The 15,340-nt window shown below is 34.6% G+C and overlaps 1 protein-coding gene across 2 annotated transcripts in view; it reads left to right on the top strand.

Moving 5' to 3' along the window:
- KLHL1 (kelch like family member 1) overlaps nucleotides 1-15,340 on the top strand; it is a 355,540-nt gene that overhangs the window by 301,870 nt on the left and 38,330 nt on the right. For both annotated transcript variants that reach the window (XM_077767989.1, XM_077767988.1), the window contains one exon: nucleotides 4,800-4,962. In XM_077767989.1, the coding sequence (XP_077624115.1) occupies nucleotides 4,800-4,962 (163 nt within the window). The remainder of the gene's footprint in view (nucleotides 1-4,799; nucleotides 4,963-15,340) is intronic.

Genomic DNA, 15,340 nt, shown 5'->3' with positions numbered 1-15,340 from the left:
TATCCTTGATGGTGATTTTTAAAAACAGTTTAGAAAAGAAGATTAATAATAAATTCATGTCTAGAAGGCAATATACATATTGAAAACACTGGTAATTTAAATACATTTTGAGGCTTCTAGAAGGTTATATTAGTTTTATTATAGTAATTTCTCTGACATAGTTATTAGGTCAAAAGAAACTTAAATGTATTGTTATTCATTTAAAAATAAATGTTCTTGGGGCACCTGGGTGGCTCAATCATTTAAACATCTGACTTCTGCTCAGGTCATATCATGGGTCTTGGGTTCTAGCCCCATATCAGGCCAGCACAGAGCCTGCAGCCTGCTTCAGATTCTGTGTCTTTCTCTCTTCTGCTCCTTCCCCACTCACACTCATTTCTCTCAAAAAATAAAGATTAAAAGAAATGTTCTCTACCTAGACAAAAAGAGATCTCATTTTTTGTAGGCTAATACTTTTCAAATTATGTAATAATGGCAAAAAGGCAAACAACAATGCAATATTATGACCTAGCTTTATGTTGTCACAGTTTTTTATTAAAACATAATTTCTTTAATTTGGAAAACTTTATAGCTTAGAATAAATTTAGCAATATTTTAAATGAATAATATTAACAAGGTTAGAGAAGACCAATAATTTTTTTCAGGAGAAAATATGAAGTATCTGGTTGTATTGATATAGAAATACTAAAATAAATATTTTGAGATACATTATGTAAGTGAAATTAAATTTTGCTTTAAGTGAAAATATTTTGGGTAGTGACCTATCCAGATGGACCACCAGCCACTGATTGCTTCCCATGTTCAAAGCCCTAAACTGCCCTTGCATACATTTATTCTCTGTAACCCAGGTAGAAAATGCTCAACTTCAATTTATGCTACTTTACTTGAAACTTAGGGAGGGTTTGCTTCTTTCATTGAACTGTCTTGAAGGAAAATTATACAAAAAATTCTAATAAATATTTTACAGCAGAAATCATAAGGGGAATAATATGTGCGAGACCAACAGTTTAAGATATGTAAGTAATTACGTTTTCTGAAATAGTACATTTTGATAACATAAAACATCAAAAAGACATTTTAAAATTCCTTACCAGAAGTAATCATGCAATTATTGAGCTTGAGATATACAAAAATGTTTCCATTAAATTATTATTACTTGTTTTAGTGCAGGTCTAATGTAGTTCCTGAACAAAGCACAGAAAAATAATTTTACATCTTAAACCTTGCATTACTGCATCTGTAAGATATTTTTTGGTAAACATAAGGAAGAAATTAAATGTATCATTCCAATTTTGAAATTATTCTGGTCCACTTACCAACTCCACTTAATGAGACTCGTGTCCAAGGAAAACATCACAGCTGCAGAAACTAGGCAAGTCACATTGTAAGGCATGCAGAGTTCATAAATCTGTGGCAATTTATATATGCGACACTCTAGGACTGAAACATGTTCATAAAGTCAGATAATCTCAAATGGTTAAAAAAGCCTAATATATATGAGCTCAGCTCATCGAGGGCAGAGACTTTGTTTGCCTTGTTCACCTCTGTGTTCTTAGCACTGTGCCTTTGGTGATAAGAACAATTCCTGACACATAATAGACATTCAAATGAATGAGTGAATGAATTAGCAAACAAGAGGCTGTTTTATTTTCAGGTTCCTTTTGAAAGACAATTCTCTGTGGGTCTCTCAAATTTCTGCATAACTTTTGAGCAAGGCACTGACTGCCCAAAAGGATGTTAATATAATGGAAAGTCTTAGAAGAGAGGATAATTCCTCTCTCTAGAGTGAAAGGCAGGTATGCATTAAAAGCATGCAGATAATGTCTCCTTCTGCAGTAATAGGCATGTAGGTTTTGTGCTCATGGTAAATCCATCTCCTTTCTTGTAATACAATCCACTGCATGTTCAAGTTCCAACTGACCCTTGTCAAAAAAATACAATAGACAAATTTAACATGCAAGGAAGACTTTATTCAAGGCTATTGCAACAGGGAAGAGAGGCTAGAATTGTGGCTGAACTCAACCTCACCTAAACAAAGCCAGGAGGGATTTTAAGAGCTTGGTGGCTTCAGGGGATTATAGGCAATATGTGTTTGCTAATTGACCATACTTTTGGGTAAGGTCAATTTTCTATCTTTACAACAAGAAGTAGTTTTATAACTTGAAGCCAGGTATCAACTGAAGATAGGCTCTTAATATGTTTAAAAAAATTTTTTTTAGTTTATTTATTTTGAAAGACAGAGTAAAGGAGGGGCAGAGAGAGAGGGAGAGAGAGAGTCCCAGGCAGGCTCTGTGCTGTCAGCATGGAGCCCGATGTGGAGCTTGAACTCACTAACTGTGAGATCATGACCAGAGCTGAAACCAAGAGTCAGATGCTTAACTGACTGAGCCACCCAGGAGACCCTCTCAATATTTTCTGGATGATTACATTCAAAGAACTAGCTCTCAGGTCCTTGCGAAAGAATTCCTGAGTTATAACACGAGTAGGAGGCACTTAAAAAGATTTCCATCTAGAAATGACAGAGAAATAATGTGCAATTACATGTTTTCTAAAATAAATGTTTTAGGGGCATCTGGGTGACTCAGTTGGTTAAGCGTCCAACTTCAGCTCAGGTCATGATCTCATGGTTCATGGGTTTGAGCCCCGCATCAGGTTTTGTGCTGACAGCTCAGAGCCTGGAGCCTGTTTCAGATCCTGTGTCTCCCTCTCTCTCTATGCTCCTCCCCCACTCATGCTCTGTCTCTCTCTGTCTCAAAAATAAATAAAACATAAAAAATTTTTTGAATAAATGTTTTAAAGAAAATGAGGTCAGGGGTCCTCAAAGCAAGAAAAATCCTGTCTAAATTTTGGTCAAGCTGAAGGCAAAGTTAAGGTCATGTTGGTAATCCTCTTTGGGTCACCCTATTGGAACCAGGGCTTGAAGAATAAGTGAAAAACAAAGAAAAAATAGTGATACTCTGTTACTGTTGTTGTGAGTAATGAATTAACTTTCCCCTTTGACACAGAACTCTCATGTCTTCTGCCAATATACGTATATTTATGGCAATCTAACTTGTCAGCTGACAAGTAAGGTAAAATTACAGATTCTCCAGAGCCCTTGACAATGAGGATTTGAATTTTTAAGAAAAAATTAATCAGAATTTCTTTCTATATAATGAAATAACTTCAGCTGTCGGAGACCAGCTCCAGCCGGGGTCCAGGGGTCCTTGAAGGATGGAGGTGTCGGCGAGGGAGGGTTGAGAGAGTCTTTCTGGTCACCAGACAGGCATCTCCTCCCTGACTGGGGCTGAACTTTATTTTATCATTAAGTGTTTTCGGGACAGCACAGAAGAGGCATTTGCCTTAGACAATGATTTCTGATAACAAACTTCTTTGATATGTAAGAATTTCCCAGAACATAGATTTGTAGAAGACTCATGCATAACCTTTATCAATAGTGATTGAGGTAGGTGATTTAGATGCTTATCCTATGGGCAAAGAAGGTATCTTTAACATACCAGACAATGTTTTTAGCATAAAAAGGGTGAAGTTACTTCTTTATGGACAGAGGTCAATAGCTTGTTTAAGGTGGAAGTATCAAGAAAAACAGGTTTTTCAGGAAACACCTTTGCTCCCATAATCACAAAAGAAGAAGAACCTCAATAGGTTCCTTCACAGGGAGCAGTCAGCATATTCAAGACCAGAATAAGTCACTCACAAAATGCTCCAAGCAGAAACAATTGGGTGGGGGTGGATATCTGTCCTTAACTCTAAATTAGGCTCTTTGTCTCAGGGCCAGACTCAATTGTAACTCTTGAGTTCTTAGCCCCCTTTATTATGTACGTCTTGGATCTACAAGGCCCATAGGAAGAGCCTTTTGACAATCACCCACAATGCTTTCATCTGAAGTCTCTTTTGAAAAGGCAGCAATATGCTTTTCCTTATGAGCAATCTGTGTGGGGAATATCGGTCTGATCTGGAATATTGTGAGGCTTGGTCAATACCAGCAGCCTCATTTCTAACATGAGCCAGTAGTAGCAGAAGGAGATACCAGTTTCCGTTTCTCATGGTAGGAGCTGTGCAAACGCTGCCATTTCCTCACTGTGACTGTCATCCAGGAAGGCCAGTGCGGCTCCCAGCATTCAGCCAATATTAACATGATATTTAAATATTTAGCAATTGCTAGAATTTAATAAAATTCATCTATGAAGAGAAGAATATGAGGGAAAAGCAGTATATAGGAGTATCTATCTATCTAATCTATCATTTATGTATCATCTATCTCTCCTTCCATCTATGACTCACTATTAATTTGTTTTATTTGCTTGTGTTTAGTGATTTCAGCTTATAATATGAAATGCTTCATATTTTATTAACTTTAGATAACTTTATTATGAAGTTACCAAAAAGCCAAAACACAGAAAACCCTACCCTGAATTTCAAATTGATAATATTACATTGCTTAATGTTACATCATTTAAAGTAACAAACTACCTAAACTGCAGTACAGAAATGTGTTTCAGAAGTAGGGGCACAGTATGTATCATCTTTGATTTTTAGAATTTGCTTCTTCAAAGAGACATAAATAAGGAAATTTATTTTCTTCCATAAAGTACCTACATCATACTTATGTTGGTTCTAATTTTTTTCACCTTAATAAAATGATACAATTGATAGAAAATTGATAGTTTCTACCCCACTACTGTTGTGTAACAGCGAGAGCCTGTTTTGAATTGCATCACAATTTTTACTGCTAATCTGATTTTTAAAGTCTCACTGTGAAAAACATCCATTCAGTTTTCATTTCTCCCATGTTTTAGGTGTGACAGTTCTTGAAGGCCCTATATATGCTGTCGGAGGCCATGATGGCTGGAGCTATCTGAATACAGTGGAGAGGTGGGACCCCCAGAGTCAGCAGTGGACGTTTGTAGCCAGTATGTCCATTGCCCGAAGCACAGTTGGTGTAGCGGCTTTGAATGGCAAGTGAGTAGATTTTTCTTTTTTCTCTGGACAATATTTTTAGTAAATATTGTTTTTAAAATAACTCTTAGTAAGCTGATCCAATAAAATATTTTTATAGATTTTAAGACTGTTATATGTTTTTTCCCTTTAATGTATTCTCCATGGATAATTGGATAACATGAATTGAATAATGAATGATATGAAGACTGCATATTTCTCTGGGTGTCTCTCCATATAAAACAGAAACCAAAACTTCACATTAATTGCTGGCTAAAGCAGTATCAAGTATAGTTCATAAGAATTATTTGCATCAAAGATCTGCATATTTATATGCTTATTGGTAAAATGTCTGAGGAGCTTTCAAAATGCTATTAAAAGTTTGGTGCTTAGTAAATATTTTTTGCATGATTATAATATTCTGTCCACCTTGTACCATTTCTAATCTATCAGCCTAAATCAGTAACTATCAATCTCAATACTGTTGAAATTTGAGGCCAGATAATCCTTTACTGGAGGAGAGGCTCTGTTTTGTGCATCAGAGGTGCTGAGCAGAATTCTGGGTTTCTGTCCACTACATGTCAGCCCTACCTCCATCCTAGGGGGACAACAAAAAAGTCTCCAGACTTTGCCTAATATCCTATGGAGATGACAAAATAGGCTCCCTCTCACTCCTGTGAGAACTTCTGCCCCAATCAAAGTTAATAACAACTTGGGCCTGGAAAAGGGCAAAAGCTTTCAGTCTCATTTCCCTACTTCTCTTTCTCCTATAGTCCATTTGCTAAAGCAGCCAGAGCAATCCTTTTACAAATATGAAGCATATGTCACTCCTCTTCAAGGCCTTCTCTTTGCAGAATACAGTGCCTATCTTCACATAAAGGGACCCACTGAATCTTCTCCTTGTGTCCTCTATTGGTTTTTTGTTCTTTGCATCAGCCAAATTGCCCTTGTATCTGTGCCTCAAATACGGCAAGCTCTAACCTCTCAGTCCCTTTGAATTTGCTGTTTTGTTTGTCCAAGATGCTCTTCCTACCAATCCTCATATCTCTGGATCCTTCTTATTGTTCAGATTCCATCTTAAAATTTTTCCCTATGGGGGTACTTACTATCCACCCTATTAAAATAGACTACCCTGCACACTATCTCAAACAATTTACTTACTGTTCTTGAAATTACATACATTATTGTTCTCCATCTCTTCTCACTAACATATGTTCAATAAATAGTGAGATCTGTCTACATCATTCATTATTATATCCCTGGGCATAATACACATTCAGTATGTCTGTTGAGTAAATGTTGAATAAATTGCCTTATCCCAATGAGTTACTCTTAATCACCTTAGACAATCTATTTTTTCTAAATATGTGTATATTTAGAAAGTTATTATTATAGCATATTGTTAAAGAAATTGATTTTGTTATTTAAATTGTAAATAAACATTTCCATGGAATTAAAGACTCTTGGAAATTCAAATTTTAATGGCCATGCAGTCATCCACTGTCTGCAAGAAAAAAGAAAAAAAGACCTACAGTGTAAGTAACTAGTCTCTGATTAGCATCTGAAGTATCCAGATATACCTAAAATATTTACATCTAACATAATATATATCTAAAATATTTCCCAAATATTTATATTATCAATAAAGCTGGATTGCACATTGTTAGACATAATATTTTGTAATATTTGTCATTTTCATCATATTGCACATTACTGATTATTTCCTAAGGAAGAATTTCTATAAAGTGAGTAGGGGAATTGGGACTGAATTAAATATTTTATTTTAAACATTTCCTTCAGTAAGGTTTACCAAAAACTTCCTCAACAGCATTACATGAAAAATACCTTTTTCAATTCATCCTGATCAGCATCTTGTTACCATTTGTTACCACCTAAAAAAAATATTGAAAAAAATTGAAAAATACTTTGTTAAAATGTAACTTTTTTATATTAGCAAGATTAAAGTTGTATATGTTGCTCATTCTATTTAACCAAGTAATTTCTATATTTCTACTTTTATAAAATATATAGCAATATTTTCCAGGCATCAACATTGTGTCCATTTATTCTTTTAATTGCATATGTTTTTGGCACACCAATTTCATGCTTATGTATTTATATCAACCTATTTTTGTTTATAATTGCCTCTGGGTTAGGCTTTTCCACGTTTCACTTAGGTTTATTTTAGGCATACAATTACATTGTTCATGTCATAGATACTTCCTGAAATCCCTTGAGGATTTTGCCTGGAAACAAATATTACAGATCTTTACCTTTGAAATCTTTTCATTTGAGAATATGGACCCTCTTTTCTCTCTTAAAATCAGCTTTATACATTTTGATGGCTTTGAATTTTGGCATAGGCTTCATATCTTATTTCTGAGGTCTGTTCACATATATTTATACTTTTGTGCATTTTATTATATACTTGTTCATATATATTAATAATTATATATTTACAGCACACTAGAGAAAATAGTTTATGTACCTATAATAACCATCTTACTAAATACATGTTAGTTCTATTAGTCTTCTAATTTATTATAACTGATATTTTAGCAAAATAAACATACAGTAAACTAATAATGAAACTTTATCCCTTCCTTCTTAATATTTACATTTATTTCATTTTTATTGTATTGCTAATGAAATAAAAGTAATTATACCAGGTGTCCATGTTTGTGTCCATAATTGGAAAGACTTTAGGGTTTCATAGTCTGTGTGTGATGTTAGTTGTTCTTTGAGATATATATACTGTATAATATTTAGGGTAAGTTATTGTCTGTAGTATGTTTAGTGGAGATTTTATCCTAAAAAATCAGCATTGGTTTCATGTTTTATTAAATTCCTTCTAAGAATTTATAAAAAGTGGTATTTTTTTCTTATTTGATCTATTCATGTGGTAGTTTATATAAATACTCTAACTGTAAATGGTCATTACACACCTAAAATAAAACCAACTAATTAATGTTTCATTATCCCTTTGATATTTTGTTGCATTCCATATTCTAACTATGATTTTGCATCTATGTGTGGTACACATAGCTTTTGAAAAACCATTTCACAGTTTTCATTATGATACCTTAGCATAATGATATCACAATGTGAATTGAGAAGCCTTCTACAATTTATCTTCTAAAACTCACTGTAAACATCAGAGATTTTTGAGCAAGAGAAAGAAATAGTGGTAGAAATTATATGTACGTGATTATATGCATTCCCTTTAAAATTTTTATTTTACTGATATTCTAAAATTTAGTGGAAGGCAATTCTATATTGTCTTTAATTCTATTAACTATCATTCTGTATTATTATAAAACTATCTTTTGTATTGTTTTATCCTCCTAATTTGATGTTTTATGTGTTAGCATATTTATTAATTTCATTTTACCTTAGCTTTTGTCTGTTTCATTATTGTTTTTAGTTTTTCTTAAATTTATTCATTTTTGAGATGTAGGAGGGGAGAGAGAGAGGGAAACACAGAATCCCAGGCAGGCTCCAGACTCTGCACTGTCAGCAGGGCTCTACATGGGGCTTTAACCCACAAATCCTGAGATCATCACCGGAGCTAAAGTCAGAGCTTAATAGACTGAGCCACCCAGGTGCCCCTGTTTTTATTTTTAATCAAACTTGTACATATACAGAAACCATGCTTGTTTTCCCACCTTGTTTTCTTATTCATAAATTTGTGCTTGACTTAGTTTTATTTATTGACCTAATTTTATTTTATCTAGAAATTCAGAATTAAACAGAAGATAGTATTAATTGTCTTCATAGTTTATTATTTAATATACAGAAATTGTATTATTCATACTTGAAAAACTGGACATTTTAATAGTTTCCAGCTCTTGAATTAAGAATAGTGCTGCTGTGTGTGTCTTTATGTTCATCCTTTGTGAGCACATGTACACATTTACGTGGGTATAGACCTGGCATTGCAATTGCTATCTGCATGGCATTCTTGTGTTAGTTTTAGTAGATACTGCTTTTGCAAGTGGTTTTCCTAATTTATTTACACATTAAAAGTGTATTCAAGTTCTGGGTACTCTAGAGGTACCTGGATGGCTCAGTTGTTAAGAGTCCAACTTCAGCTTAGGTCATGATTTCTATGTTTAAGAGTTCAAGCTCCGCATTGGTCTCTCTGCTGTCAGTGTGTCTGCTTCAGATCCTCTGCCTCCCTCTCTCTCTGCCCCTCCCCTGATCTCTATCTTTCTCTCTCTAAAAAATAAATAAAATCTTTAAAAAAGTTCTGGATGCTCTATACCTCACTGACGTGGTAATGTAAGTCTTTTATCTTTTATGTATTTTTTTTTATCCATTCTAGTGGATAGAGCTATCACATTCCACTAAAGACTAAAGAGATTAAACATTTTAAAAATGTTTATTAGTCATTTGTCTATCTTCTTCTTGAAGTATATGTTCAAGTCTTTTCCCTGATTCCATAGGTTTTCTATCACTTTCATTTTGGTTTGTGAAGTTCTCCATATATTCTGGAAATTATTTGTACATCTTACATTACCATTATTTTCCAGGAGGGATATGTTGATTATATAATTTATTAGGCTTCACTTAAAAGGGACCTTTCCTGTGTCTTCACACACTGATTGCCACTTGACGTAAATAGCTTAATGTCACAGAACTGTATCTTTAAAATTCAGTAGATATGACTTACTTATCTTTTGCTTTTTTTTTTTGTAAGAGAGAGCTGTAAGTCCAGTGATTTTTCATCTTTAATACATTTTTTAAAGACCCAAGCCTTAATTCTTATAGATGTATGACTATGTTTTTATCAGATTAGGGTTAATCAAGAAACAGAAATCACATTAGTCATTTATCAATTATTCTAAACAAAGATAATACAATGTAAAGACTTGTTAAGTAGGTATAAAAGTTAATCAGTTAACCACAAAATCAACCAGAGAACACTATATCATAAATGTATCAACTAAGGGAAACCACTACCACTGATAGGGTTGGGGAACAAAAAGAAAAGATTATAATACATAGGATTTTGGGGGTGCCTGGGTGGCTCAGTCGGTTAAGTGTCTGACTTCGGCTCAGGTCATGATCTCACGATCTCATGGTTCAAGCCCCACATTGGGCTCTGTGCTGACAGCTAGCTCAGTGTCTGGAGCCTGTTTCAGATTCTGTACCTCTGTCTCTCTCTGACCCTCCCCTGCTCACACTGTCTCTCTCTCTCTCTCTCAGAAATAAATAAAACATTAAAACATTTTAAAATTAAAAAAAAAAACTAGTGCTTTGAAGTTTGGAGGTACAACTTTGGGAGTTGGAGCCGACATCTGCTACTGGGGCCACTACTTAGCTGGAGTTGGTGTCTGTGACATGAACGAGGGGTCCCTTAACCTGGGACCCTGTACCCTGGGGAGAAGGCGCCAGTATGCTGATCCTGATGGTTCTGACTGGTCTCAACAAAGCTGACTTTTGTAAGGGCTGAAAACTTCCAACTGGATACAAAAAGAAAGGCTGGAGGGATACTCAGAGGAATAAGAAACAGAGAGGAGCCAGACCCTCCTCCCAATCACTAGCCTTTCAGGTTCCCGCTTGCATCCATTAATGCCACATCCTGAAATGGAACCAGGTGGCACATCAGACAAGTAGTTTGCAGAATCGTAGGCGCAACATCAGAAAAGCAGAGTAAGAACAGTATATGTGAGGTTGAGAGATGACAGCTTAGGAACTGACACATTGGTCTTGAAACCGAAATGTTTACCAGGGTACAATATGATGGCTACTTTTCTTTCTCTTAACTTAATACTTGGCGGTTCATTTTAACAATCTTAACCAGGTCTTTCTTTTACTTAGGAATGCTTTTGTCTATTGAGAATTAAAAGAAAGTGTTCCCTTTTCCATTATTCTAGTTCTTTAGTTTTGAGATACATATTTTAGTGTATTCATTTAGTATATTCATGTTGGTGATTCTATGTGTGTTTGAGGACTGCGTCCTTTGCCATAAATTCCATTTCTCCCCGGTAATTTTATTTCTTTTCCATTTAATCTGGGAAAGTTTTTTTCTATATCATAGTTTCAATTGTTGCCATTTTGTTTATGGACTTTATCACTTTCAATGGAGACATTCTCCTTTATTTTAATTTTCCTTACTTGATATCCTTGTTTGACACCTTTCTTTCCTGCCTACTTCATATTCATCTTATTTCAGTTGAATGTGCTATCTTATCATCTTTTCTTAAAAACAAAACAACAACAAGGACATTAAACAACTCTTGCATCACTGAGTGTATATTTTTCTTAAATTGTTTTTGGTAAAATTTACTTATTTTTCCTAAAAATCACAAGTTGTAAAGTACACAGTTTTTAAAGAAAGTATTATATGCTTGAACACTAAGCTGTCCTTACCTCTGCTCTATTATACTTTGTTTTGTTTTCTATGCAGTCTTTGTAATTTGTCTTATCATAAACCATTAAGTCTTAATTTCTCTCATGATCAGTATACTTAATTGTTCTCTAAATCCTATTCTTAAATATTTTGTTCAAAGTTTAATTAATGTCTGTATCCATTATTGTTTAAAAATCTATTAGATGAGAAAGGAAAGGTGGAGCAGAATCATGTAAAGCCAAAGCAAATTGCTACTCAATTTAGTTTCATTCTTTTTGTTTGGTAAGCTACATTTCTGTAGCATAGTTTTATCTGTCAAACTTTCTACTAGTACTATCATCAATATCAAATAATATCTATAGACATTCCTGCTAGATTCCTTTGGGCTATAATTGTTAAGAAATATCCAGAATTCTACCACTGATGTTTGGAAAACGATTGTACAGAAATGAAAGGAGTTAAAATTATAGACACTACCTCAATCCCATAGTGATGGAGTGCTATGTAAGAAGTGGTTAGAAATGTTCTACCGACAGCTTCCTAATTACATTCAGATTTTTCATAATAGGAGATTGAAACTTAAAACCAACCTTCCAGCTGAACTCATCTGAAAATTATCTAAAAGAAACTTCTTGGAATTGTTTCTGTGTGAATTAGGTACATCGCATTCCCCACTTCTCTTTTAATAGATTTTTAAAAATTCTGTTACACCTTTTATTTTTTTCTTTCATAATTTATTGTCAAGTTGGTTTTCATATAACACCCAGTGCTCATTGCAACAAGTGCCCTCCTCCATGCCCATCAGCCCCCTTCCCCCTCCCTCCCACACCATCAGCCCTCAGTTTGTTCTCAGCATTCAAGAGTCTCTCACAGTTTGCCTCCCACCCTCTCCCCAACTATTTTTCTCCTTCTCCTCCCCCATGATCCTGTTACACCTTTCAATAGCAATCTCAGAAAACATCTTATCATTTGATTTAATATTGTCATTTTACTCAATAGACAATATATACTATTAATATCATTTTCCACCTATATGTATCTTTTTCTTTTAAAGGACTATTATTCCTTAAGCATTGTAATAGTTTTATTACTAACAAAATTAATAGCAAAATTTCACATTATTCAACATTAAGTATGTATTTTTTAAGTTTATTTATTTTGAGAGAGAGAGAGAGCAGGGAGAGAGAGAGAGACAGATAGAGAATCCCAATCCCAATCTGTGCTGACAGCACAGAGCCCAATGTGTGGCTTGATCTCACAAACCATGAAATCAAGAACTGAGCCAAAATTAAGAGTTGGACACTTAACCAACTGAGTCACCCAGGTGCCCCTTAAATATATATATATATATAAAGTATAAACTTTCTTGCAGGGTTACGTGGGTGGCTCAGTTGGTTGAGTGCCTGACTTCAGCACAGGTCATGATCTCACAGTCTGTGGGTTCAAGCCCCGCATCGGGGACAGTTTGGAGGCTGGAGCCTGCTTTGCAGTCTGTGTCTCCCTCTCTCTCTGCATCTTTCCTGCTCATGCTCTGTCTCTCTCTCAAGAATAAATAAACATTAAAAAAAAAACTTTCTTACAGGCATACGTACTCATGAATAGTGAAACTATAATAAAATGAATATTTCTCTTGGATGTTAATTTTCATAATTCCTGTGCCAGAAAGCACAGGACATTTTTTGCCTTTTTGCTTTTCCTAATATTTATTTATCGGTAACTTACATTGATGTTAATGGATTTGTTCCTTGCATTCTTTAGAAATTGGGTATATCATTGATAGAGTATATTTGTTCACTTGGGATGACAAATATCTTTACCCCTTCATTATCTGATTCATTTACTGCATTATTCTGTTATGTATTCTGTAACACACACACACTCTCTCTCTATTAAAGTTTTAATGCATTATTTATCCTATTCTAGATTTTTAATAATTACCTTTAAAAATTACCTTATTATAGCTTTGTGATCTTTCCCTAATACTTCACCTTAAAATATCTTGACATGCGGGATGCCTGGATGGCTCAGTTGGTTGTGTGTCCGACTTTAGCTCAGGTCATTATCTCGCAATCTGTGGGTTCGAGCCCCGCATCAGGCTCTGTGCTTACAACTCAGAGCCTAGAGCCTGCTTCACATTCTGTGTCTCCTTCACTCTCTCCTCATTCCTCTCTCTCTCTCTCTCAAAAATAAACATTAAAAAATTTGAAAATATTTTAACGTGTGTGTATATTGTTATAAATCTTCTCCAAATTCAATCAGAAATAAGTGGGATAAAAATCTAACAAATAAAGTATTTAATGGACAGTTTTGCAGCACATTTTCACATGTGGCTATGACTAAATTATCTTTTCAATTTCTTCTAATGCCCCTTTCGAATTGGCTTTTAAGATGGCCATACATGGAATTAGTCATTTGGTCCTTCCTCTTGTCCTTGTAATTTTTGGTCAGCTGGGTTATGTAATATCTTAGGAAATCCTGTTTTCCTCTAATAACATCCTTCATAATAAGCATCACAGTGTGACACTATTTAATCTTAATTGTTATTCATGAAGTTGTTACATTTTATTTGAGTACATTTTCCCCCAAATTTAATCCAGATATTCTATGTATTTTAAATGACTTCATTTTCATATAATCTTTCTCCTTTAAATGAAAATATTATAGCTCTCATTTGAGTATCTTTTTTTTTCCTGAGTGTGATTTAATGACCTCAAAATTCTGTGGTTTGATGACTGTCTCTTAATGTCTAGTTGCTTTTCCTGTTTTACTCAGAGAGAAACATAATTACTGGAAAGTGACCTTTCATGGTTCAGACCCATAGCAGAAAATTGTCTCAGCATCACCCTCTGACAGCCATTTATCTTTTCCTCCTCTCTACTGACATGATTTTTTCCCTCCTTGTTTTGTTTTCCCATATCGCTAATGTGTCATTCTAACCTGACTGTTGCTTCTCTGAAGCTGAAGAGTATTTTGCATAATTTTCCCAATTAGACTAATAAAAGCCAATTAACAGCCCTTTTAAGTTTAGATTCTTTATGATACCATTTGCTGAGGAAAAATAAATCATTGGTTCATGGCTTAAACTGAATGAGTATATTCTGATACATTCAAGAGAAAATTTTTATCAGCTTCATAAAGCATTTTGGTAAGTCTCCCAATAAGAGAGCGTAAGCTAAGTGGTTAGATATGTCATCCGATGCCAGCACAGCCAACATGCTCTCTTGATAAATGAAGGAAAAACAAGGAAACAGTGAATAGACATTGAGTTGTGGTCATTGGCCGTATAAAACCTCAGAGTCCCCAAACAGTATCTGTTCAAGTGAGTCTTTTTGTTTCTTCTTTGCTCTCTGTGGATTCTTTCAAGCTTTGTAGCTAAAGGGTCTTTCTGGTTTGTTTCTCTTTGTTTCCTGAGTTAGCTCAAAAAGCAGATACTGATACTGTCTAAGCACATCCATAAAGGGGCCTGAATGTTAATGAATGTATGCTACAGAGAATCTGCAAAACAAACAAGACAACTGGGCTGGCTTCATGATTCGCTGTGGCAAAGCTGCTCATTCATTCAAAGCTTCATATTGATAATACTCACGGAGCAGTTGAAATTGCCGTACAGGCTGAAACTTACACAGTATGAAGAATCTTAAGGAGTCAATGTTTGTTGTTTTCTCCAGTGTGTCCCAGTATCTAGCACAGTAACTTAAGCCACAAGGACTGTCATTTGCAAGGGTCTTCCAAGAGAGATCCTATTTCTAGTTTTGCATTCAAACTTTGGTATTCTTTTTCATAAGCTGGGATCCCAAATTGTGTAAGTTTTTGTACATTTATTGTGTAAATAATTTGTATTAAAATTGTAGTCTTTAGGTTCACACTTAAAAAAAACTGCTGTTTGCTAAGTCTCACTTGGGAATACTAATAGGTTCAGGAAGTTTATCATTTGTTTCCTGGGGGAAAAATAAAGAAAAGATTTAAAGCTGGGACTTGATTAATTTAACAGTTTTACAGGAAGTGGGGAAGCACTGTAATGAAAATGAACAGTTTTTGTCAAGCCTG

The sequence above is a fragment of the Crocuta crocuta genome, unplaced genomic scaffold (assembly GCF_008692635.1).
Source record: "Crocuta crocuta isolate KB4526 unplaced genomic scaffold, BGI_CrCroc_1.0 scaffold115, whole genome shotgun sequence".
In the NCBI taxonomy this organism is placed as follows: Eukaryota; Metazoa; Chordata; class Mammalia; order Carnivora; family Hyaenidae; genus Crocuta; species Crocuta crocuta.
Note: the sequence above shows the minus strand (reverse complement) of the source record. Positions and strands in the feature narration are given on the sequence as shown.